General features: G+C 53.7%; 1 protein-coding gene across 1 annotated transcript in view; it reads left to right on the plus strand.

Annotated features, from left to right (window-relative positions):
• Ccdc33 (coiled-coil domain containing 33) overlaps positions 1 to 25,427 on the plus strand; it is a 102,407-nt gene extending 76,980 nt beyond the window's left edge. Inside the window, 8 exon segments of the mRNA XM_020165653.2 lie at positions 20,763 to 20,928; positions 21,204 to 21,292; positions 21,479 to 21,610; positions 21,699 to 21,792; positions 22,805 to 22,971; positions 23,995 to 24,081; positions 24,420 to 24,533; positions 25,257 to 25,427. Of these exon segments, the coding sequence (XP_020021242.2) occupies positions 20,763 to 20,928; positions 21,204 to 21,292; positions 21,479 to 21,610; positions 21,699 to 21,792; positions 22,805 to 22,971; positions 23,995 to 24,081; positions 24,420 to 24,533; positions 25,257 to 25,379 (972 nt within the window). The 3' untranslated portion in view covers positions 25,380 to 25,427.
• Positions 25,428 to 26,028: the final 601 nt, after the last annotated feature.

A 26,028-nucleotide genomic window follows, 5' to 3' on the forward strand; every position in this document is an offset into this window, starting at 1 on the left:
CGTCCTTATGGACGAATTCTCAGATTCCACATGGACCCTTGGCAGCACGGGGGCAGCTCCCCACCCTGCCTGTCCCCTTTCCTAGTCACCCCAACTCAAAAAAGGTCCCCCTTGGTGGACTGTTTCGAGTGCATAAGGGTACACTGCCACCTTCAGGAGCACAGAACCTGAAGCAGGAGGCAACTCCGGGGTCCCAGGCACCTTGGGTGTTCTCTAGAGGGACCCAGGCTCTGGGTGAGCATGTCTTCAAGGTCCCACCTACTCTTCACACCCCCACGGGGTGGGCTGCACTCCCAGGAGGGCCAGAGCAGGACCCCCTAACTCTGGAGGCCCAGGATAGGAGCTCCTCTTTTGCAGGACTGAAGGCAAAAGTGTCTCCACCCCACCCCCCCGCCCTGCCCCAAGCTCTGTGACTCTATTAGGGTGTGCGCCTAGCTCAGATTAAATGCTTTTCAGTAAATTTCCCCTTGACACACAGACTAGAAAAGCCCATCAGTGTACACACACACACACACACACACACACACACACACACACACACACACACACACACGGTGCTAAATATCCAATCAAGCCCACAGATAATAGAGAACGGCTGGTTCACTCCCAGTTTAATCAGATAAAATGCCCATTCATCTGCTCCCAGGGACTGCGGCTGCAGGAGCGGGTACATGGCCGAGTGGGTTGGGTGTGCTGGCTGTGCCTTTAAATCTTCAAGGAGGGGGACCACTGCCCACGGGGAACTAATTATCCTTCTGCCCTTAGCCAGCTCTTGCTCAAACAGACAAAAGGGGGCTCCAGCCTGGATGGCACTAAGCCTTCCAGCAGAATTGTTTTTACTCTCAGCTATGCAAATCTACCTCTGCATGGTGGACCTCAGGGATGGCTGAATAGTGGTTCTAGGGTGAGGAAGGCCAGGATGGGCATCAGGCCAGGACTATTTTGGGAGGACTGGAGTCACCTCCAGCTTCCTCCTCAGGCTAGGTGGGGAGCCCACTCTCAGCCCTGCTCTGCTGGTGATCCAGCATGAGGCCAAATGCAGGCCCCACCCTCCTCTCTCTCCTTTATGGGGTGAGGACTCATCCAGGATACTGACAGTCCATATGGGGCCTTTTTCTGCCCCACTCAGGCAGCCTTGGACACAGCCACTGGTGGCCCAGCCAGAGTTCAGATCTAGATGTTCAGCCCTGCTCTGCGCCCTTCCCTCATCTGCAACAGAGCCTAGAGACTTCTGAAGCCTGTGTACCAAGCCTTCACTGGAACCCAGAACGTTCTACTCACCCAACACTCTATCTTCTACCATCTGCCCTGCCCCTGTCCCTTGCCTGGTACACAGCGGGTCTCAGGATTTGTGTGCCAACCATTAAATACCCTTCCCTGCAGCTCCTGGACCAGGTAGTCTGAATCACAGAGAAAAAGCTGCTTCCTACTCAGCAACCAGCCAGTACCTAGAAGAACCTCAGTCTTTTTCCCTATGAAATGGGGATAATGCTGACCCTTAACCCCACAGGCCAGTGGTGAAAATCCATGGTGCCTGGAGAAGAGGGGTCTGTGAGCTCTGAAGAGTCTCTAGTTCCTTATTGTTCCCAGCAGGGGGACAAGGATCGTTGGGGAGCAGCGTCTGGGGACCAGTTCCATCTCTTAACTCTTGAGACAGCCATCAGCTTCCTCACCACCACCACCACTTCTCTAGCAGGCACCTCAGGAGGAGGAGCCTAGAGCTGGAAGGGAGAGGGGCTTACTAACTCCAGGAGGGCAACTGAGGCAGGAGTGGAGGTAGGCTTGGTGCACATGGCCTGGGTATCTGGGTTCTGAGGTGGATCAGGTGTGGGAAGGGTACCCCCAGGCAAGGGAAGCTCTCTCTGTCACTGTCACCCGCATCTGTGAGGGTCTGGACTCTGGATTTCCATTCGCTGAGAAGAGTACAAGACCTGGACAGAGGATGGTGCTGAAGGAGGGCGTAGAGAAGGTTCCTGAAGGAAGATGCTCAGGAATGGGGGGAGGCAACGAGCAACCAAAAGAGGTTGGGTGACAGGCCAGGTGAGGAGGGGACTCTAAAGGCACTGACTGTTAGGGACTCAAGCTTCAGCAGGGAAAGTTGAACACAGGGAGAAATTTCTGGAAGCATGGCCCAGGGTGCAGAAGCTGAAGCAGATGTGAAGCTGTGGGGCAAGGGAGCCTCCAGAAACAGAAGTTTCCAGCAACATAGGGCTGGGGAGAGCTCTGACCTGGTCTGGAGGCGAGAGGGTGAGCCAGCCATGAGGAGAGCAACGGGCACAGGGCTAACACCCCTGAGGAGAGCGTCTAGATAGGGTCCAGGAGGCAAAGACAAGGTAGTGGGGCATGCCATGTCCCTAGGCAGTACCCCAAAGACTGCCCAGCCACACAAGCTCTCCTTTGAGAAAGGCCCTGGAGTCCACTCCTTCCAGCTCCCCAGGCCTCTGCATTTGGATCAGAGGATACCTCCTGCCCTCTGGTCCTTCCAGGACTGGCTTACAGGCATTGAGGGAGCCCTGAGGAAGAGGGAAGGGATGCCTCACTTTCACCCACCCCTCCCTCCAGCTCCCCAGTGACAGCTGAGCTTCCTTGTCACCCACCTCCTTTCCCCCCAACCACTGCCCCTCCCAAGGTCCAAGATGCTCTGGGCCTCCTTGGATCCCCCAAGAGACCTAGCTGTCCAGTCAGGACTCCTTCCGCAGGCAGGCGCCACTCCTCCCCACCAAGGGCTCTCAGCTGCTGCTTACTGGTTCTCAGGATTCCTCCTGCCTACAGCCTCTGTCCCCGGCTTTCTTTCCTGGCTTTCAATGGAGACAATGAATGGGAGGCACACACACTTTCACAAAAATGATGCGATGGGGGATGAGTGAAAATAGCCTCCAATTAAGGCCTGGACAGCACACTCATCAAAAGGACTGGTTCCCTCCAGGAACACAGCTGCTGTCCACCAGGGACTGACTGACTGGTTGGGGCCCCCTGGCATCTCAGGAGTGTGGTATAAAGGACCCAGGGATTCCGGCTGGTGGCTGGTAGTTTTGGAAAAGTTTAAGGAACCAGGGCTTTGCTGTAGTTGGATGCTAGCAGGAAGAAAGGGGAATTCTGTGAGTGTAATTACCCTTCTGGTAAATTCTCACCTAAAAGGCAGGAGTGACGACATGAGGCTACAACTGTCACTGATAAAGCAGCAGCTGTCACCTATATTAGCCAGGAATGAGAGAGGTTTGGTCATTTTTATGGTTGGGAAAATGCTCATGGTTTACCTGTGTTCCGACAGAGTGCTCAGTGCCTTGCATGCTGCTGGGAAATTACATCCAGCAGGAGAGCTCCAGGGGCCTGTGGTGGCTAGCCAGCACCACACTCGCCCCCCCATGCCAGCCCAGACCGGCTTTGCTCTTTTATTGTACAGATGAGGAAACTGAGGCACAGCACTGCAAAATGCTCACTGGAGTCAGCAGTAACAGGCAAAACTGTCATAAACCTATAGTTCTCTGGCTCCAAAGTCTTTTCCATTCACGCCCTTGTCCTGGAGGCCGAGCCTCTGCCTGCTTTTCAGGGCACGTGGTCCCCATCTGTGTCCCCAGGCATCAGTCCAGCTGGGCACCTTTTACTACAAGGACTCAACCAGGCTGTCACAGGCCAGGCAGCCACAGTGTCAGCAGTCACCCTAGCCCAGGTGGTCCCCTGTGCCTAGAGGTGTGAGGGTTAATGAGGCTCCGTAATTAAGGCTTCTAGCTGGGAGATTTGTAGACAGGTTTTGTCAATAACTGTACTCTGGGCTGCAGATCCAGCAAGACATCGATAAGTGCTCGTTACAGCTTCTCCCTGATCCCTGCCCTGTCCCCACCGGCCCCTCCCAAGCCTGTCAGCTCGCCTGTTCACAGCGCCTGGGTACACAGGCTTCGCTCAATTAATTTGCACTTGTTGGTACCATCTGTTCCTTTCATGTGTCCTTATCGGCAGTGTGTGGGTCCTGCCTCCTCCTCTGCACTTCGGGGCAGGGACAGGACAACCTCCTTGTCCACACTGGGGCTCCCAGGGCAAGGTCACGTCTCCCCCTCAGACTGAGGGTCCTCAAGGTCAGGCACTGTCTCCCCCTCAATGCAGGAAAGCAAAGCCAAATCGTCCTCTCCTTCACCTCCTTCCACACACCCCGCCTCATCCTGGTGAGCCAAGCCTGGCCTGAGACCCTTGTAAACCCCCAAGCCTGACCCCAGCAGTTCAAGCCACAGCCCTCCAGGGTAGCCCCTACACACACACACCTAGTCACTCTGAGACAGCTGGGGCCCCAGTGCTGGGAGGCATGGCTTTAGTTCTGGTTCCCTGTCTGTTTATACTCCCTGACGTTTGCCAGGTCCCTGCTCCAAGAACAGTGACACCTTTGGGTATTTGGGTTGGGAAGGGTCTGAGAAGCCAGCTCCAAGGCTCTGTTCCCTTGAGCAGTGTCAGTCAAGGAGGTGCAGGGGCCTAGACTTGGGCAGCAACCAGAGTGGGGTGGGATGGGATATGGCCACTAGGACACCAAGGTAGGTGGCCTCCCAGGAAACTGAGACAAAACAGCATCGAAAGACACCTTCCTTGACTGTTCCCATCCCAAGGATTTGGGCTGCCAATACCCTAACCTACTCTTCTCTGGGCCATTCTTACCTCCAGAAGATCTCCTGGCCCCTTCTAGCTTGGATAGGTTGTGCTTCCAGTCCTCAGCACAGAATTCTGACCTGGAGTTCTAGGAATGCTGAGCTGGCTCTGCCATGGGAGTGCGGTGGGATACTAGGCAAGTGCTTTCCCTCTCTGGCTCAACTGTCCTTCAAAACACTCTGGAGGTATTTACAAGATAACCACTGGGAGGGTCTTCCAGAATTCACAGTCATACGTGAGCCTACCTCACCTGGCTGTGATGAGCTGCAGGGCTAGGCCTTTGCCTTGCATTCAAGGCCCCTGTGACCAGGTCCTGCAGCCACTACAGCCTCATCTCCCACACCTGTGCCCACACACATCCTGATTGTGTGCTTCCCCAGTGTCCCAGGTACTCCCCACCTTTACACCTTTGTTCCTGTCACTCCAGGACAGTCCCCTTCCTCGCCTGCATCACCTGACACACTCCTACTCATCCTTCAAAACAACTCTCCAGCTTTGAGCTGCCTCCAGTACACCCCGCCTGCGCCCGCTACTGCATCTACCATGCTGCATGTCACATCATACTACCTGCTGGCACAGCCACTAGAATGATGTCCTCGGGGACAGAGACCAAGCCTTGGTCACAGCTTTGTCCCCCATGCCCAGCACGGGGCCTGGCCAAATGGACTGCTGAGAGATATGTATTGAACTGGAAGGACCGTGGTGTCCTTGGCCTGGACTGGGAAAGGAAGCATCCACCCTCCCCATAGATGGGAGATGGTCCTCTTGCGACCCTGGAGTCACAGGGGCCTCAAGGAAGGCAGTGGGTTGGGTCACAGCCAAGTGCAGATGCACACTGGGGGATACAAAAGGCTTTAACGCAGTTCACTACCCACACTCCCCCAGCCACCCCTTTCCCTGGGATCATCCCAGTGCTTTTCTGTGCATGGTAGTAAGTACTTTGCTGCAGGTGGCTCCAAGCTCTGCTGAGCTGGGATATTGCTGGGGGTTGGGGGCTGTAAATCTTGGCTTCCATATGTGTTTCAGCAACCCCCCCCCCAGTGGCATCCTGGAGAGGATTTTAGAAATGGAGAGTCAAGTTCCTTTGTCACGCATTCCCATCCCCAGGTGCTGATATCTCTAGCTTCACACAGCCTGTGTGCAGGGACCCAGTCTCCTCCCAGGCCAGAGAAGAGGCCCTCAGACAGCAGGACCCAAAGAGACTCAGCAACCCACCAAAAGCCAGGGCAAGCCACTTCAGCCCAACTCTTCCTGCTCCTCATAGAGTTTTGGTTTTATTGCAGGAAGTGAGACATTCAGAACAACCTCAGATGCAGGTACAGGGATCAGAGAAGCCAGAGGGGCTCCAGGAGATGGGTGTGGCCTCAGGGGAAGCCATTGCCAGGGACCAGGAGGCACCTGAACCTTCCCTCAAGGCTGGCTTCAGACTTGGCAGTGAGACTCTCCAGCCAGCCAGCCAACTGAGCATGGTTATCGAAGCCCTGCTTGCCTCCCCCGGAGTTCAGCTGAGCCTTGGTCCTGCAGTGGAAGATCTGAACCCTAGTGAGTAAGGAATGGAAGCAGGAGCCCTGCCCAAGACCCAGTGAGCACAGGAGGTCAGTCCCAGGGTCAGGCAGGAAATTAAGAGTCAGCAGGTACCTGCAGCTCATGCCTATAATCCTAGCTACTTGGGAGGCAGAGATCAGGAGGATCGTGGTTCAAAGCCAGACTGGGGAAATAGCTTGTGAGACCCTATCTCAAAAAAAAAAAAAGGCAACACAAAAAAAGGGCTGGTGGAGTGCCTCAAGTGGTAGAGTGCCTGCCTAGCAAGCATGAGTTCAAATCTCAGTACTGCCAAAAAAAAAAAAAAAAAAGAGTACAGACTCTGGAAGCAGCTTCCCTTCTCAGACAAGCCCCCTCACCTCCTTGTGCCTCCTCTATAATGTGTCTACTTCCTTAGGTTGCTGGCAGGATGAGATCAGTGAGCTGTTGGAAGAATTAAGAGTGGCACCCAGGACTGGGGATGTGACTCAGTAGTAGAGCCAAGCAAATGCAAGGCTCTGGGTTCCATCCCCAGCACAGCAAAAAAAAAAAAAAAAAAAAACCAGCAAGGATAGAACCCAGGCCACAGTGAGTTCCTGTGTTCCTGTCCGCTTGCTGAAGGCAAGGAAAGTGGGAAGCCTTTGTCAGCAGGCCAGTGCAGATAGTGAAGGTGCCTCTGTTCTGCAGGTGCACACATTGCCTGAGCCAAGGAAGAGGCACCCGGAAATTGCCAGGTAGCCAGAGGTGGGCATGGGAGGGACTGCACTGTGAGTTTGGAGACCATAGGAGACCTTGCCAGCCAGGCTAGATGAAGGACCCCTGAAGAGAGTCCCCAGTACCACCAGGGTCTCTGTATACCCTTCCTCTCCCTCCTTAGCTCATCCTGGCACCTGCCCTGCTTCTTCAGATTCCAGAAGGACATTTGCCAGCCCCCCCACCACCACCCTGAGAACCCTAGTCTTTCCATTGTAATTGCCTGGTGTGTCTCTCCATACTTTAAGGGGTGGGAAGCACCCAAGGGAGCTCTTTAGCACCCATTTTACAGATGAAACACCCAAGACAAGGCTGATCTCCCTGGGGCCTCCCTGGGCTGCAAGGACCAGGCTCAACCAGCTCAAGCCTGTGGCTTCCCCTCCCTCTCAGCATCCCACACTTGTTCTCTGTCCAGTGATGGGCCCCTGAGGGGCACCCCAGTTGGTGCCCCCCTGCCTCCTTGCAGAGCAGGCTGGAAGCCAGCCACATCTGGGGCCTGGCTGTGCTCCATGGATGCCTCCACACGGTGCATTATTGATGGCGCTTCTAATTGTGCGTTTCCCAAAGTCTACAGGCCTTTGATGAAAAATTCATGGCACGCCCGAGGATGGGAGCACATTCAATCGATCGGCAGTACAGCAGAAGCAGGAGGACTGGGCTCCTCCCAGGGAGGGACGGCTGAAGGTTGGGCAGGGAGGAGCATCTGTTGGTGGCACATTGCCTTCCTAAGGACTTTTGGCCCCAGGAGGAGGAGCCACAGGCAGCAGGAGACTGATAGGAAAGGCTGAGGTGCCAGATGGATGACCGGTGCCATCAGAGAAGATAGTGGCTCCATGTCACCCCTCATTTTCATTTCCCTGGAGGAGTATCAGACTCTGCAGAGCCCCCCAGGAGAGTCACACAGAGGAGGCAGTACTACTTCTGGTGCCACCCCTCTGTGCCCAAAGCCTTATACCCATGACCTCATGTAGCCCCCCCCAACTGCTTTATGAAATGGGTACAGTGACACATTCCATTTTACGGAGGAGGAAACCAAGGTTCAGAGAGTTTAAGTGACCATGCAGAGTCACACAGCTACTCAGCAGCAGTCTTTCCACTTTACCAGGTCAACTCGACATGAGCTACAGGGCAAGGTGGGGGTTGTCCTGTCCAACTCCCCCACCTGTCCCTATGACACAGAGGAAGAACCCCTACAAGAAAAAGTGAATGACTTGAAAAATGAGGCGAGTAACTAAGGGCGGCCTGCAACACTGACTGAGGCCCCGAAGTGTCTATCTTGGACCAGCCAGCCAGGGACCGTTACTGTGCCATCACCGAGGCCTCAGAGCACCCTGCCAGATCCATTCACTCATTAAACAAGTGACCAAATACGCACGAAGTTGTAACTCCAGCAGGCATCTGACTGGGCCTTGTTGGGGGCCTATCATGAAAGGCTTTGGGCCAAGTGTACCAGGGACAGACAGGCTGACAAGCCCCTTGTGCCCTGGGGAGGGTTTTTGCAACCAGTCTGAGCAGACAGCTCTGCCTCCATGACCACGGCGTTTCTAGGTGGTAGGCTGTGTGTTTGGGTTTGTTTTCCCTTTCCTTCCCAGAGAGTTCCTTTTGAAAACATCCACCCATGTCTCTGCTGAACTAAAGGGAAAGGAATTCATCCAGACCATCAGGAAAGCAGAGCCAGAGGCCCCAGGGGCCAGGCGTGGTACACTGACTGCTGGGAGGAGAGTGGGTCCAGCTTGGGCTGCTGGTGGGGGTGGGAGTGTGTAGGAAGAGGGGAAATAGGGAAAGGGAGGGGGAGACTGATGTGCAGCCAGAAGGCAGGTTCGGGGAGGGATGCTGACACTGGGGCTGGAGGAAGGGGAGTCAGAAGCCCAGAGTTTTCCTTGGGCAAGAAGGAGTCACTTCAGCACAAGTCACTTAAACTCTCTTGTGGTCTCCTTGCAGTTCCCTGGCCAAGGAATGAACTAACCTAATTTTGGTCACCTTACCCAAGTGCTTCCCACCCTGGGACAAAGGGAAAGTGGCCTTGTGGGCCTGCCTGCTTGCAGCTCAGGGCAGGGCTTGGTCACCAGGCAGCACTTGTTGTAGCAACAGTCCCTGGGGACCCATCCTGGGAACAGGACTGCTAGCGGCACAGATGGGGGAGCCAGGGGCCCCACCACCTGCAGACCCCAAAGCTGCCCTGGGCCTAGTTGACAGCTATTCTGTAAGTCTGCCCCAAGCCCACTGGTTCTGGAGGATGGGTTGGCTCACTTAGCAGATAGGTGTGTATGGGTGTGTTGCTAGGCAACCAGCAGAGGTGTTCCCAGAGCCTGCACAAGTGGGAGGTGAGATGGGGAGAACTAAGACACTGGGTCCTAGATGCCCAAGGTCACAGGAACCTTCTGCCGGGTCCTCAGCCTTCACCCCATACCCAGAGAGGGAGCAGAGCAGGGCTTCTGGGAAAGTGATCCTTGTCTCCTGCTAACCAGAGTCCTGGCTCTGGCATCTTGGAGGTCTAGCCCCAGACCCCAGCCTGAGCTAACCTGGTAGACCACAATACAGACTGTAAGGAAGAGTGGAGGTGGTAGCTGAAGACATCCAAGAGGAGACAGATCGCCCCAGGGCAGGACTTTGTGGGTGCTTGGGTTAGCAATATAGCCTTTTGCACTCAGGCCTCAGTTAACCAAAGCACTTCCTGTCCACTGTAGCAAGAACCTGAACCTCATCCCCAGTAGCCATCATCCCCAAGGGACCACAGAGGGGCAAGGGTTCCTCTGAAGGTCATAGGTCAGCTGTGGACAGAGGCAGATCAGAAGCCTGGTTCTGGACTCCTGTCGGCACTCTCCCCCCCAGGACACAGTGGGAGCCAGGGGGATTCCAGCAGGAGGTGACCAGTGGTGAAGGTGACCCTCTAGTGAAGAGTGAACAGAAGCTACTTTGTAGTGGGATCTGTCCTATCTCCAGCCTCTTCCACCACCATCTCCCTGGAGGAAGCCCTGTATTTCCCTGGCTGAGGGCAAGGGTCAGCCCCAAGTTGCTGTGAGCAGACACAGGACTCTGAGTCACATACCAGAAGAGGAGTGATTGATGGCTGGACTTCGGGTGGCCTAGGGGTCTTCCTGGAGGAGGAGGGCCTAGAGTAAGCCTTGAAGGTAGGGCAAGGTTGATGGAGGGACAGAGGATGAGAAAGAGAAGCCAGCATCTTTCAGGAAGCCCTGCCCCCACACCCACCCTAGCCCAGCCCATTGTCCCAGCCTGGCCCAATTAGCCAGCCTGTCTCCTACAGGGGCCAATTAAACGGGCTGAGGTCAGCCACTGGCCAAGGCCCTGCTGCCCCTGAGAGCTCCAGGAAGCCAAGCACAAAAGCTTTCCAGACATCATCTCTGCTGCTGCAGGAAGGGAAAGAAAGGGGAAAATTCACTCCTTTTGTTTCTTTGCTGTAACCTTGGGTTGAATAAAGAAGCCACGCCTCCCCCTCTCTGAGAGGGCGGCCTCCATAGAGCTGGGAACCTGTTTGGAACAGCAGTTTGCACAGATTTGTTGTGGTTGGGAGGCACAGCTGACATTCGAAAGGAATGGAGAGAGGGGCATTTGAGTTGCAGAATCTGGGTGAGCAGGGCCCTGGTTCTAGAACCTTCTTTAGCTCCCATCTGCCCTTTGTGCCTATGCTGGCCTCCAGCCTGTGCTCAGGCCCTTCTCATACCTCAAATCCTACCCTATCCAGCCAGAGGCCCAGCTCCAGCAACCACACACACAACTCTCCTCTCTTATTTACACTTCCTGGATGTGAGTGACAAGTCCCCAGCCTTCTATTGACATCTTAGACAGGGTCTCCCTGTCCAACAGAGCTGAGCTCCGGGTGCACACTTTGCTGGGGAGGAGGTAAGCAGAGAGATTCCTAACAATACAGAGCCCAGAATGGGCTTGTAGAGTTAGGGCTACCCCCAAAAGGTAGCAAATGGAGAAGGGACACACTAGTGTCATGCCTCCCCCCTCCCATCCCTCACCCCCAGCCAAAGACCCATTTCAGCATCGTCCCTGTCCTGCCCAGCCCTCCCCAGCCCTACCCTCTGTGTCTAGGAGTACAGCTCCCCCACTTGGCTGCACCCTTACTGCCTGATCTGGCAAGCTCTGGCCTCAGTGTCCCCACCCTGCCAGCGGAGCTCACAGTCTTCCCTTGCCTGCCCTCTCGTGGTGATGAAGTTCAAAAGTGAATGGAGGGAAAGGAGGACTTGTCCATAATCACTGGGTTCTATCCTCCTGTTGTCCCAAGGTGGGTAGAAAGGGAACGTGGCTGGGCAACCAGTAGCCAAAGATAGTGGCCTGGATGGTTCTCATAGTAAGGGAGGGACTTGGCCACATTAAGCCTCCACCCCTGGGGAACTGTGGCCCCTTTCAGCAAGTCTTCCTACCATAACTCCATCCAGCCCCATGCCTCACCGAGACAGCCCCTCCATGGAGTTCTTACTCCCAAGATCCTGGATCTCAGGTACTCCAGGGGCAGGGGACTGTACCAATTTGAACAAGCTGAAGGTTCTCATTTTATTTTAAAAAGATATGGTTCATTCCCTTTAAAGATACTGGATAGCTTGTGCAGTGAGAGGCCTCTGACATCTTGAGGGACTCAAAAGGGCTTTGGGTGACAAAGGACTCCAAGTCTGGCTGGAGCAGTGCCCTGGTCAGGGGCTTGCCTGAGAAAGACAGGAAGGCAGGGAAGCCCTGGCCTGCCGCCTGGCCTCCAGGGAGTTGGGAGAGAGTGTGTCAGTGGCTGCTGGCAGATGGGAGTGTCATGCCAGTAGGTCAGGGTTGGCTGGTCACAGTAGGTAAGGCTTCAGAGATAGAAAAGGATCCAGAGGAAATGGGCTGTGGTGGAGTGGCCAGAGCTCAGTTCTGAAAGGAGATCTAGCTGTGCTGAGACTGACTGCCAATTTGACATTCAAAGTTGGAAGTTTATTGTGAGGGCTTATGGGAGCCATACGGGTTTCTCCAAGAGGCTGGGAGCACTGTTCTAATTAGTCCTGCATAAGAAACCACCTTCAAAAATTGTAACTCTTTTTTTTTGTTTTGTTTTGGGGTGGCACTGGAGGTTGAACTCAAGAGTCTTGCCCTTGCCAGGGAGGGTCTCCCACTTCAGTTACACCCCCAGCCCCTCTTCGCTTTAGTTATTTTTCAAATAGGGTCTCGAGTCTATGCCCCAGAGCTACCTGGACTTCAGTCCCCCTATTTATGCTTCCCTTAGAGCTGGGATGACAGGCACGTGCACCACACCCAAGCTCTACTGGTTGAGGTGGGGCTTGCCAACCTTTTGCCTCCCAGTCTCTGCCTCTTGAGTACCTGGGATTAAAGCATGCATCATTACACCTAGCCAAAATTTTGTAACTTAAACCATCATTTTTTTTTTCTTTTGTTATCATACCTCACAGTTTTGTTGGTCAGAAACTCTGCCAAGACACAGAGGGAAGGCACTTAGGGGTAAGGGCTGGAGTAACTGGGGCCTAGGAGAGAGCGGCTCTTTCCCACCTCGTTAGCTGGAGTTTCCTCCCAGTGGGCCGTCGGTCTGGGGTAGCAGGGCTCCTCTCTGGGGGAGCAGCAGGCAGTCCAGGAGGGAGGGGGAGGATCCCAGTCAAGCTCTGCTACCTCCCGCAGGTCTGTCTCTGAGGCTAGCCATCCAGTCACAAGGACAGGGGGGATTAGATTCCACCTCTCAGTGATTTTTAGCTATCTTTCATCCACCAGAGAGTGAGCTTTAAGGACCCAACTATAAGGAAGGCAGAGAACTAGATGGCAGAGGCCTCCACAAGGATGTATGGGTGGTACAGCAGGCGGAGGTGAGGCAGAGTCAGGGAACTGGGTTTGCTGGGCCAGGCACCCCCTCTCCTTCTCTGCCCTTCCCCCTGCAGCTGCTCACCCTTGGGATCCCCAAAGCTGCTGAAAGGAGGGGGCCACAGAGATCAGATAGCCAGGAACTGTGTGGGAGGAGAGTCACCTCTCCTTGGTGCCCCAGAGATGCCCCCTCTGGGCAGAGGAAGCCAGGGGGAGAGAGCAGATACACTCTACTGGCTGCTTTCTCAGGAGCAGAAGGATAGTCTGAGGGACTTGAATGGCCTCTCCACCTTGTGTGGGGGTCCAAGACAACAGCAACAAGCCTGGCCAGGCCCAGTTGTCAGGACTCCTCTCTCTCAATCTCTCTCTCTCTCTCTCTCTCTCTCTCATTCAAAAAAGTCACCACTGACCCTAAGAGCACTTCATGGACCTTAGGGGATGTGGTGGGCATGGGCTTCTCCCTGGAATTCCCCTCACCCATCCCCACCCTGCTCTGGAGAAGTAGGGTCCCTGGTGAAAGGGGAAAGTCAAGGGCAGGGTAGCATCTCACCTATCACCTTGGAGACAGTAACTGCGGTCTCCCCATCCTAGGCTGGCTTCTTGGGCTCCACAGGACCCTTCCTCCACAAGGATCCAAGTTCAATTGTACCTGTGACCCTTAAGAATGAGACAACCTTGGTCAAATGACCAGCCCTCCTTGCCCTGGGGCCAGCTTCCTCCTCAGGAAAGGGGAACAACAAAATGGCTTCTTTTGCAACTCATTGTTCCAATCAGAGAAACCTGGGTAAATGGCTGCTGCCGTGCTTCTCAGGGTTCCTACCTGCGCTAAGTGTCCAGAGTTCATGCTGAGTAGGATAGGAGAATTTTGTCTGCAAAGATTTAGGCCATGTGTGTGTGTGTGTGTTACATGCTCTAAAATGCACCTCAGTCCCGTTCAACTGCCCATCTGTACTAGGGTCAGCCTCAGGTGTCTGTAGCTAGCCAGGCAGAAAGAATTGGGATGATTTCAATAAGGGTCCAGCCCGAAGCTCCTGTCCTCCCCACTCAGACCAATCATCTGCCCTGAGGCTTGACCCAGCCAAGGTTCAGGATTTGCTGTGTGTCCCCAGGCAAGTTGCTGCACCTCTCTGGTGTCTGTTGATGATTCTGAGCACAGGGCACCCATCAGAATCTCTGAGATGGGAGTTCCAGATCAGGAGGTCTAGGAGGGCTGAGGACCACCTGGAGAAGGCCAATGTCTGCTGGGAACTGGAGAGTGAGACCTATGTCTGCTGGGAACTGGAGAGTGAGACCTCTAAGCACACCTTCCTCTGCAGCAGAAACTCTGGGTCTGCTCAGAGCTGCATTGAATCTGGCTGAAGCCAGAGTACCTATGGGAGGCAGCTGCCCTCTGGCGTCTGCAAAGGCAAACTACGTGCAAGCAGCCTGGACCTGTAGTGCTGCACCTTGGGGCCTAGGGACCCAGAGCTGCTCAGGGAAGGGCAGAGGGGGAGGGGGTGTGCACCCGGCCCAGCAAACCCGGCTCCCTGGACCAGCCTCACTCATGGCCTTCTGCACCATCCAGCTGTACTTGGGGAAGCCTCTGTAGCTTCTGTTTTGCCAGCCACTGTCTTTCACTCCTTTCCCCTCACTTCCCTGGTAGTTGCCCCAATCTTGGGGGCTCCTCCCCACCACCAATGCCCCATTGTCCTTGAGTGCCCCCCACCACCACTTCCCTGACTCTGAAGATCTCTCTTTCCAAGGCTCCATTCACACCTCCTCCTCCAGGGCTGTCCCACTTACATCTCCCCTCCCCCTGCCATGCCCCATCCTCGTAGGTTCCCCAGCTGCTTCTCTCCCTCTGCCATGCCAATCTGTTCCTTCCCTCATCTCCATGCCTACTGCCTCTGCCCAGGAAGGGCCCCATGGTGTCTTACCCAGCTCACTGCATTTAGCCTTCACACCTCTCAACCCCATCCTTCCCTAGTACTGGGCAGCCAAGGGGCCTATCACCCCTACCAGTGTAGGCCCTTCAGTGGCCTGCAGGATGGAGTCCAGACTCTGCTCTCCACCTCCCCTTCCTTCCCCTGACCACTGTGCCTCCTCTGCCTGGAAGCCCTCCCTCTACCCCCAGGTAATACCTACTCATCTTCCGAGAACAGCTCAAATTGTCACCTCCCCCAGGAAGCATTCTAGGATCTAAAGGCTGGAAAGGAGCCTCCTCTAAGCCTCCCCTGTCACAGACACTTCCTGTCATCTCCTCGGTGTAGAGGTGAGACCACTGCGAACAGGGATGGTCTGACTCAACTGTGCTCATGGTTCAGCATTGGCACAAATCTGTTTACAGTTGCCTGGGTGTTTACTGTACTACTTCGGCCACAGGCTTTGTAACTGAGCCTCAGTGACCTTGGCTTTCCTATCTGTACACTGAGGGCCTTCTGACCAGCATAGCTGGTAGTGGCAACAGGTAGATTGGAAAGTCCCCACTTGGGTCAGAGGTCTCAAACTCCACCATTAGTGCTTATTAGGGAGGAGTGAGCTAACACGTCCTCTTCAGGTTCTTGTGAGAGACCCCCACCTCCTCCATGGAAATGGACCTAATCACACTTTGCCTGTGTGTGTATGTGTGTGTGTTACTGGGGTTTGAACTCAGGGCCTTGCGCTTGGTAGGCAGGTGCTCTTACCACTTGAGCCATGCCCTAACCCACATAATCACAACTTCTACACTGAATTTCGAGAGTCTATTTTTTAAGCACTCAAAGCCGGGCATGATGGTGCACACCTGCAATCACAGCACTCAGGAGACTGAGGCAGGAGAATTGAGAATTTGAGGCTGCCAACCTGGACAAGGCTGCCATCTTTAATAAGACCCTGCCTCCAAATAAAAAGCACTCCAAAGGGGTACAGAGAAGGGAGTGACCACTAGCCAGGCACCCTGGGTGCCAGGACCCAGACCAGCCCTCCTCAGACCTCCTCACTCCATGGAGTGATTACCCATCCCACAGATGAGGCCACTAATGCACAAGATCAGCTGCCATCCAAAGAGAAGTGTGGGCATGGCAAAGGCCACCATCGGTCAGTGGCAGGGTGACAACTCAAACTCCTGACATTTCTCCCCTGAGCAAGCTCTGAAGGTCAGGGTCCTGGTAGTGGGGTTTCAGTGGGCGAGGAGGGTGCCCTTAGGGTCAGGCACAACAGTGTTGAGGTCGGTGCCACCAGAGGATGGACGTACCAGCCCAGAGAGAAGCCTGCCCTCCCCCAACTGGGGAGCAGGCCGCAGAGGCAGAGGGACCACAAGATGAATCTGGGGCATGGTGTCCTGTGCATTCCCAAGGCTGGGCTGTGACGCAGAGCATGGCCCTGAAGGGAGCCCAGCTCCAGTCTGTGGGGAGAGGTCAGGGCTGCCTGCTTTTAAGCTGAGGCCTCCCAATCCAGCTGTGCTGCCAAGGTCACCACTCAGCAGTGCAGGTGGGGAACTAAAGGAGGGAAGGCAGGCTTCCAGGTTCCCACGAACAGAGTACTAACCAGGGTTGGAACCCGGGTCAAGGCCCAACTCAAACCCCCTGCTGAGGCCTCACTCAGAGCAGCCAGGCTGGGGCTGGGATAGGAGCTGGAGGAAGACAGGGCAAGTCTTCAAGAGGTAGAGGCCCACAGAACCTGTCACCCTTCCCACAAAGGGACCATGTGGCTGGGCATAGGAGCACCCAACTCACCAGAAGCCAAACTCCCTCTGTCACTGTCTTCCTTACTCTGGGTCTGTTTTCTTCATCCATCAAGTGAGGTGTTCATAACAGAGCTCTGCTCACCCCTCTCCAGGACTACGGAGTCAGACAACACTGGGATCTTAGAAAGGGTGAATGAGAAGAGGGGGTGACCAGACCTATCGGATGGGCCAAGGGACTGGCAGCTCCTTCCCCAGGACCTTCCCTCCATGTGCACACACTCACTCCAGTTATAGATGAGATCACATGATTTCCCCCATGCTGTCTTCATGTCACAGTAGAGCGTGGCCATTTCTCTGTGTCAGGACAATTAGTCTCATCTATTCTTTGTAACTACTGCCTATAGACCAGGCACTGAGCAGACTGTGGCATAAGACTATAAGGTATACAGTACTGAGCATCACTGAACATGTTCTCTCTCTCTCTCTCTGTGAGTGTGTGTGTGTGTGTGTGTGTGTGTGTGTGTAAGAGATGTAGTAGATAAGGCAGAAGCCAAAAAACCCATTTGGATGCTACTGTAATCATCCAGAGCAGACATGATAAGAGGCTGAACCAGGCAGGGGAAGGATGGGAGGGGGTGAATCTCCATTGCTGAAATATAACCCCCTCCAGCCAGTCTTACCACTATCAGTTGTGGGCACAGCAGAGGAGCCAGGGTACCTAGTGCAAAAGGAAGGAAGAAGAAGGGGTCTTCCTATTGACTAATGCTGCCATTAGGACAGACAACAATGGGAGGAGTTGAGAATGGTGCCTTTAAGCTTGACCTACCTGGGCTAGCAGACTGGCTAAAGAGGTAGAGCACCTGGCTAGCAAGAGTGAGGCCCTGAGTTCAAACCCCAGTACTGCAAAAAAAATAATAAATCTAGACCTACCTAGGCGGGAGCCTAACTTCTCACACAGACTGTGAGCTCCATGCAAAACTCCAGGCATGTCCATCTAAGGATTCTGAAGCTCAGGAAGTTCCAAGCTCACCTCAGCCTGTCACTGGCACAGATGGGCTTCTGATCTGAACTTGACCACAAGGCCCATGATAGTGCCTGGACTGAGGGTCCCAGTCAGCATGCTGTCTGAGGACACTGGATGGGCAGATCTGGGAAAGTTACCACCTGGAACTCAACCAGAGCAGGTGCTAGGGAAATAGATCCAACACTGGCACCAGTGAGAGGAAGTCCAGCCAGAAGGCTAAGCAGTGGCAGGTGACAAGCGGTGTCTAATGAGCCCCTGTTGTCTGGAGGCTCCTCCCCAAGAAGCCAGTGACCCACCAAGCAACAGGTGGGAAGCAATAGCTGGGAAGTGGCTGGACCACAAAGCAGCATGGGGTCCAGAGGAGTTCTGCTTCTGGTGGTTTGGGAGCCTGGCTGGACTGGGGCCACACCCCCACCAGCAAGGACTCCCACAGCCCCAGAAGTCCACAGGCCACAGGGCTCCGCAACTACCAAGCAAAATCCTTGCCTGCTCCTATTCACCTCCCCAGCCCAGTGCTGCTGCCTCCTCTGTCAGGACATCTCTGGCTTCCTGTGTTGGATCCCTCTTTCTTATTTTGTGCTGACTAGCCTTAAAAATCTCTGTTCATGAAACTTTTTATAAATATAACAGTAGGAAATTTCTGATTATAAAACAAACATAAACATAGCTTAATAATTGTTCCATGCATAAATAGACAGACCTAAATTGTTTTTCCAAGATGAGATCATACTGATAATTCTTAAAATCTCTGTATATTGGAAAGAGTAGGAAATACTCTGGAAGCAATAGGTATAGGTAAGAACTTTCTCCACGAAACCCCAGCAGCACAGCAACTAAGAGATAGCATAGATAAATGGGACCTCATAAAGCTAAAAAAGCTTCTGTTCATCAAAAGAAATGGTCTCTAAACTGAACACCCACAGAGTGGGAGAAAATATTTGCCAACTATACATCAGACAAAGGACTGATAACCAGAATATATAGGGAACTTAAAAAACTAAATTCTCCCCAAACTAATGAACCAATAAAGAAATGGGCACGTGAACTAAACAGAACTTTCTCAAAAGAAGAAATTCAAATGGCCAGAAAACACATGAAAAAATGCTCACCATCTCTAGCAATAAAGGAAATGCAAATTAAAACCACACTAAGATTCCACCTCACCCCTGTTAGAATAGCCATCATTAGCAACACCACCAACAACAGGTGTTGGCGAGGATGCGGGGAAAAAGGAGCCCTTCTTACACTGCTGGTGGGAATGTAAACTAGTACAACCACTCTGGAAAAAAATTTGGAGGCTACTTAAAAAGCTAGACACAGATCTACCATTTGATCCAGCAATACCACTCTTGGGGATATACCCAAAAGACTGTGACACAGGTTACTCCAGAGGCGCCTGCACACCCATGTTTATTGTGGCACTATTCACAATAGCCAAGTTATGGAAACAGCCAAGATGTCTCACTGCTGACGAATGGATTAAGAAAATGTGGTATCTATCTATACACAATGGAATTTTATGCAGTCATGAAGAAGAACGAAATGTTATCATTCACTGGTAAATGGATGGAATTGGAGAACATCATTCTGAGTGAGGTTAGCCTGGCCCAAAAGACCAAAAATCGTATGTTCTCCCTCATATGTGGACATTAGATCAAGGGCAAACACAACAAGGGGATTGGACTTTGAGCTCATGATAAAAGCGAGAGCACACAAGGGAGGGGTGAGGATAGGTAAGACACCTAAAAAACTAGCTAGTATTTGTTGCCCTTAACGCAGAGAAACTAAAGCAGATACCTTAAAAGCAACTGAGGCCAATAGGAAAAGGGGACCAGGAACAAGAAAAGGTGAGATCAAAAAGAATTAACCTAGAAGGTAACACACACGCACAGGAAATTAATGTGAGTCAACTCCCTGTAAAGCTATTCTTATCTCAACCAGCAAAAACCCTTGTTCCTTCCTATTATTGCTTATACTCTCTCTTCAACAAAATTAGAGATAAGGGCAAAATAGTTTCTGCTGGGTATTGAGGGGGTGGGGGGGAAAAGGAGGGGGTGGAGTGGATGGTAAGGGAGGGGGTGGGGGCAGGGGGGAGAAATGACCCAAGCCTTGTATGCACATATGAATAATAAAAGAAAAAAAAATCTCTGTATATTGTGAAGTGTCCACATGTGGAGGGGAGTGCACATAATGGCAGGATCACACAGCACTTAAGAACAGACTCAGGCCAGGTGCAGTGGCTCACACCTGTAATCCCAGCTACTCAGGAAATGGAGTTCAGGAGAATTGTGAGACCAGCCAAGACAAAAAGTTAAGGAGACCTCATCTCAGCCAATGAGCTGGGTGTGGTGGTGTCCACCTGTCATTCCTATACAGGAGTTATAAGTAGGAGGGTCATGGTCTGAGGGTAACCCTGGGCAAAAGCCAGAGACCCTACCAGAAAAATTTTTAAAAGAGGGGGGTGGGCAGGGGCTGGTGGTGTGGCTCAAGTGGTAGAGCACTTACCTGGCAAGCGTGAGGCCCTGAGTTCAAACCCCAATACTGCTGAAAGAAAAAAAAAATGAAGGCTCAGATTTCTGCCACCCATTAATTTTGCCACTGAAGCCGGTCACTTGCCTCTCTGAGCCTTGGTTTCCTCATCTGTAAAACAGGCTGACAACAGTACCCACCCTCCTAGGCTGGCGAAGACCAAGTAAGGGCACATAGAACTCTCAGAAGCAGGCCTGGGACATAGGAAGAGCTCAGTGAACACCAGATGGTGGAATTATTGCTCTTCCTGACCTAATGACTTGAGTCTGCTTCCTGACCCCCCTCACACCCCATGTCTTATAGTTGGATCCTGACCTTGACCCTGAGTCTTTTATCTGACTCTCCTGGACCTACGTTGGGTCCCTTCCTGACTTCTGGGCTGGTTGGGGGGCTGGTGCCAGGTTGGCTCCTAACTGGTATTCAGTGGGATGGCTAGAAGTTCTTTCTCAGTTCAGCAACATGCAGGAGAGGGATCGGGGTTAGGGGAAAGAAGGAGGGAAAAGGAAAGGAAGTGTTGTGATCTACCCAGACCATGGAAATCTAATCCCGGTCCTTTCCAGTCTGTTGCCCTTAGGCCTCCTCGCCTAGTATCTAAGCCCTGGGTTCCCCTGAGTTGCTGTCATAGGAATAGATGTGGCCCCGGGACAGCAGAAATATTGGTGTAACTGACCTAGTGTGGCCAGGAGGGATGGTGACCAGGGGCTAACCACCTCTCCAGGGAGTTGCTAAGGCTTGGGGCACAGCTGGAGCCTATACGCCCATAGGCCTGGGAGTGACCCACTGACCCCTAAGTGTGGGTGAAAATGGGGGACAGGCTCCTGAGGGGCACGGGCTCAGCTCTGGGCTCTGGCATCACAGGAGATGAGCAACTACCGGCGGGCTATGCAGAAGATGGCCGAGGACATCCTGTCGCTGCGGAAACAGGTCAGCATCCTGGATGAGGAGAACCGCATGCTAAGGGGTCACCTGACCCAGCAGGAGGCAGAAGAGGAGAAGACCCAAGCTGATGAGGTCCAGAACCTGGGTGAGGATGCACAGGCTGCCAAGAGCCTCCAGACACCAGCCTGGGCCCAGGCTCTTCGTTGGAGACAGGGTGGTGGGGAGCCTTCTCCAGATGTGCATGCAGCTGGACTGAGGCTAGTGGGAGCACCCCACAAACACACAGTCCCTGCCCAGCTAGGTCCTCTGAGGGACAAGAAATGGAGTATCCAGTCTTGTCTCAAGCCCCAGGGTGCACCCCCACTGCACGTGAGAGCTGAGAAAAGCCACCTCCCTGAGCCTCCCCACTCATCCTAGCAGTGTCCATGAAGCAGAAACTGCTGCTAAGTGAGCTAGACACAAAGAAACTGAAGGACAAGGTGCAATATCTGCAGAATGAACTGATTCGGGTGAGTGGGGCCTGGGGGGGCGGGCGGCAGGGAGCCAGGTGGGTGGGATAAGGATGGGAAGATATGTCTGGAGAGAAGAGCAAGTGGGAGGGGGCAGCCAGCAGAGCATTCAGCAGAGGGCAGCATGGACCCGCATGGCCAAGGAAAACTCCTAGGCACCCACTCACCCCATCCCCACCTCCACAGAAGAATGACCGAGAGAAAGAGCTGCTCCTCCTGTACCAGGCTCAGCAGCCACAGGCTGTGTTGCTAAAGCAGTACCAGGACAAACTGCAGAAGATGAAGGCACTGGAGGAGACTGTACGGCACCAGGAGAAGGCAGGTGCTGGGGGCCACTGGCTGGGGGCCTGTGGACAGGCAAGGGTAGAGCCCCCAAACTAGCCCAGCCTCGGTGCTCTGCTGCTAGGTGATCGAGAAGATGGAGCAGGTGCTGGAGGACAGGCTACGGGAGAGAAACGAGCACCCTCCACCGAACAGGCCAACAGGGAAGATCCACATGGGTGGGTCTGCTCCCCAAGGTGGATGTGAGTGGTGGATACCCCAGCCTTTGCCTTGCCCTGCCCTGCAGGCCCTGCCTTCTGGAGCTTCCAGCTTCAGGAGAATCCCAAAAAAGGGGCCTGTGTGCAGTTACATCTGTGGGGCCCAGTGACACCAGGGCAGTACTGCTCCCCCAACTCAGGCTCTGAGCACTTCCACAGCACACTGATCTTCTTCCTTGTGCCAGGAAACCCCTTGGGACACAGGACTACACTGTGTGAGCCAGGCTAGAAAGGGGTCAGGCCCCCAGGGGAGAGGCCCTGCAGACTAGGGCAAGTCGAGTGCAGCTTTCCCAGAAGAGGGCCACCTGGGGCAGCAGCTCCCAGCTCAATTCCAAGGCCTTGTGGGTTATTTCCTCAGCTCCCCAGGTCTTCAGAGACGCCTTTGATGAAATCAGTGATTTGTTCTCCCCATTTGGTATCAACCATTCAACCAAAGCCACCTATAACTGCCAATCAGAGGTGGCTCTCATGAGCAGGAAAGACTCAGGTGACACCATTTCAGGCCAGCCCCAAAGCAAGGGATTTCCCTGAGCTGCCTGTAAAGTCACCCCAGGACTTTACAGCCCTGTGCTCAGCCTTCACTGCTGAGGGAAGAGGGGAATCTAAAATAGTGAAAGCTTGGCCCACCTCTCAGTGGGACCCTTAGGTCATTCACAGTCTGGGTTTAAGGAGGGCAACCGCTGGGGCAAAAGCCCAAGGAGTAAGGATATAAGAGTGGTGGGGGACTCTTATATAAGAAGAGCTGGATTATACCCAGGACAATGGAGGGGAATGTAGGAGAAACAGTGGAATCAGATTATAAACAGCCTACGAGGACAACCTGTAGAGTGGAGCCCTGATTCTGCTAGAAACAGAGAGCCAGTGATGGCTCGGGAGCAGAGAGGAGCAGAAAGGAGCAATGATGGGGCAGACCAGGGCAGGGACGTGGATACAAGAAAGCCCACCCTATGAACATCTATGGCCATGTTCACAGCCTTTCCTGTGCTCTCAGCCTCTGGCCCTCACCTGGGTTCCACAGGAGAGAACCAAGCTGTTGACCTTTACTCCATGCTGCTGGCAGAAAACTCAAGGCTGAGGGCTGAGCTAGACAAGAACCGCCACCAGTCAGCCCCCATCATTCTGCAGCAGCAGGCCCTGCCGGTAAGAGCCACCACCACAAGCTTGACCCAGGCCTGTCTGCACCAGGTGCCTAGAAATCACCCACAGCCCGATCCAAGTTGAACCAGGCCAGGAGCTAGGCTTCCAGGTTTACTGGGGCTGCAGTGCTCCCTGTGTCTCCTGGAACATGAACTCAGAAGGCTTGCTCTTTTTTCTCCTGGAGTTGCATGTATCTGAAAGTTTCCCCTTTATGCCCTCTAGCATCCTGGGGGAGCAAGCCCCTGACTAACTGTTGACCCCTGAACTCTGACTCTTTTTCCCACTCAGCTGGCTTACTTCCATACAGACCTCACCCAGGTCTTCCAGAACTCTGTTCTAGAACACCTCCTGGGATTGGTGCAACCTTGGAGAGCCCTTTTCCCCATCCCAGGTGGACCCCGGGGAGTTGGGAGCAGGTGGAGATGTGGCAGAGAGGCTGCGAGAAACAGATGGCCCAGGCCACACCGAGTGCATGGAAAAAACCCTTCTCGCACAGGTGGGTGTCCTGGGGCCCAGAGACATGCAGGCCCCCTCCACTTCCCAGGCCACTCCAGAGGCCCCAGAGGCTGCACACAAACCCGAAGAGAGAATGTTTGGAATGTTTGGAATTATAGCAGGGACAAGGGGACACAGGAGAGTGTTTCTCTTTACCCCAGGACTTGCAGGAGGTGAGTTCTGTTTGGAAGCATTTGTTGCCTGGACTGCAGGTAGAACATGGGGGTCAGGCACCCTTGTGTCACAGATTCTTCACTCTGCAAAATGACCCCCGGCTCAGTCCCCTTGTGTTCATTAAAGGAAGTTCCTTGACGCATTTCGTATTTTTCAAAAGTTGATGTGTGAAAACTTCAGATGCCCAAAATCCGTGGGGGAAACGGCTGTGAAAAAAGCTCATGGCAAGCCCAGGTCTGAGGCTCTGCATGGGGAGCTAAGTTTGGAACTTAGACTTGTCTGCTTTCTCTTCTTGGGTACCTCACATGGCCACTGCCCCCAGCTGGGGCCATACATTAATTTCTACTTTGTCCACAGGATTTCCTTGGCAGTTCTTCAGACAAGTTTAACCTCCTAGCCAAGCTGGAACGAGCTCACAGCCGGATTCTGTCTCTGGAAAACCAGGTGGGCCGAGTACAGGGGTCATTCAGGCGGGGCCGGGCTTGCAGCCCAGCCTATGACCAAGGTTGAGGCTCAGGATACAAGTAGGGTCAAGACTCAGTTCTATGACCAGGACTAGGGCTTAGTAATTGACCAGGATCTGGGCTTAGTGTGGCCAGGATCAGGGTTCACTATGTGACCAGGTCAGACTCAGTCTGTGACCAGAACCAAGGACCAGTATGGATTTAGGATCAGTATGCTGTTGGAATGCAGAAGTGTATCTGTGTCTTAGACTGTCTGACTATATGGTCTCCTGCTGTCCTCCTGCTACCCCTGAGGTTTCTCCCTCTTTGTGTCTGCAGTTAGAGGACTCAGCTCGACGCTGGGGCCGAGAGAAGCAGGATTTGGCCACACGGCTTCAGGAGCAAGAACACGGCTTTGGGCACCCCTCACACCCCATCATCACAGACCAGCCTGTGAGTAACCCCTCCAGCAGAGCTCCTGGGGCCTGAGAAAATTTGGGGGACCCAGCTCCTGGGCTTGGCATCAGAAGTTCTGGGCTCCATTTCCCCACCTATATGAGGAGACAGGAACCCCTGCCAAGACAGCCTCTCCCCCATGAGAGATAACTGGGTTCTACACAGGAATTTCTGGAATGTTCTGACACTGCCTGTATCCTAGGACAGGGTTTCCTCATGGGAGCAGTTGCTTGTGGCCCCACCCACCCAGCTCCCAGTGTCCAAGACTCTCCCCACTGCCCGCCTTCTTAGGCGACTTCTGTGCTGAGGTTGGCTCCATGTTATCAGCTCCCCAGGAGCAAACAGACCACTCACACTGCCCCCCAAGCTCAACCCTGAGCCTCCAGCACCCAAAACCTTGGCCCAAAACCTTCTCCTGCTGTGGAGGCATCTGCCCTTTGCTTTTGGCCAAGGCCCCATTGCTTCCAAGAAGGGTCTTGGAAGGATGAGGGGACTGTCAGGAACTCAAGGCTGCCATTACAGGCTCATCTGGGCTCTGTGGACGCTTGGGAGAGAGAAAGTATTACCTGCAATTCTAAAACAGGCTTAGAAGTCTTTCAGAAGTCACAGCCCACTGGAGTTGGATCCTCAGAGCTGTGGCTTGCCAGGCAAGATGTCCTTGAGCACGGGGCCCCTGGGAATGTGGATGTACTCACCCTTGCCTCATTTTGTACACCACAGTACACCTCGACCTACTCTACGAACCTCAACCAACCCTCAAAGCCAGGACCCTTGCAGCCCAACGGGCTCAATGGGCCCTTGGACCCCCAGAAGGATCTAACTCCCAGCAGACCTGAGCCCTGAGCAGGCCTCCTCCCCACTGTGCTGGGACATCCTCCCCATTCCTAAAGATGACTTTATTAAACACTGTAGCTCAACAAGCTTTTGTCTCTTTCCCGGAACAGGGAAGCCTGGGGACCAGCTGCCTCCTCCCAGACTTCCCTCGCTCTGCTCTGCAACCATATGCAGCAGCCTGACATCTAGGAGCTTGCTTTTTTTTTTGGAAAGTCAAAGGCCATTTGGACCCAGAAGGTTGGCAAGAAGAGGGATCAAGGCACGGGCCTCTTCCAGACATCCAGAAGATGTCCCTGGAGAGCAAGCTCTGAGCAGTGGTAGGAGGGAAGCCAGGACTGCCCACCTGCCCAAACACGTATCATGTCTGAAATCATGTCACCATGATTCAACTGACTCTTGGGAAGGACTTTCCCTTCCCAAGCCTTCTTGTGGTAATCATTCACTATCAGTGTGAAATATTCCATTAATCAGGCAGAGGCCGAGCTGAAGATGCGTCCAAAAGTAGCCAGGGACAGAAAGGCAGGTGGGGCCAGCACTCAGAGTCCCCACTGAGAGTCAGCAGCCGAAATTCTGGCTGTGAACATGTTGGGTGACCTTAGATGACCCAAAACCTCTCTTAACGTCTGTTTCTTTCACTATTCCATGCAGGGCTGGATGC

This window comes from Castor canadensis, chromosome 19 (assembly GCF_047511655.1).
Source record: "Castor canadensis chromosome 19, mCasCan1.hap1v2, whole genome shotgun sequence".
Classification (NCBI taxonomy): domain Eukaryota; kingdom Metazoa; phylum Chordata; class Mammalia; order Rodentia; family Castoridae; genus Castor; species Castor canadensis.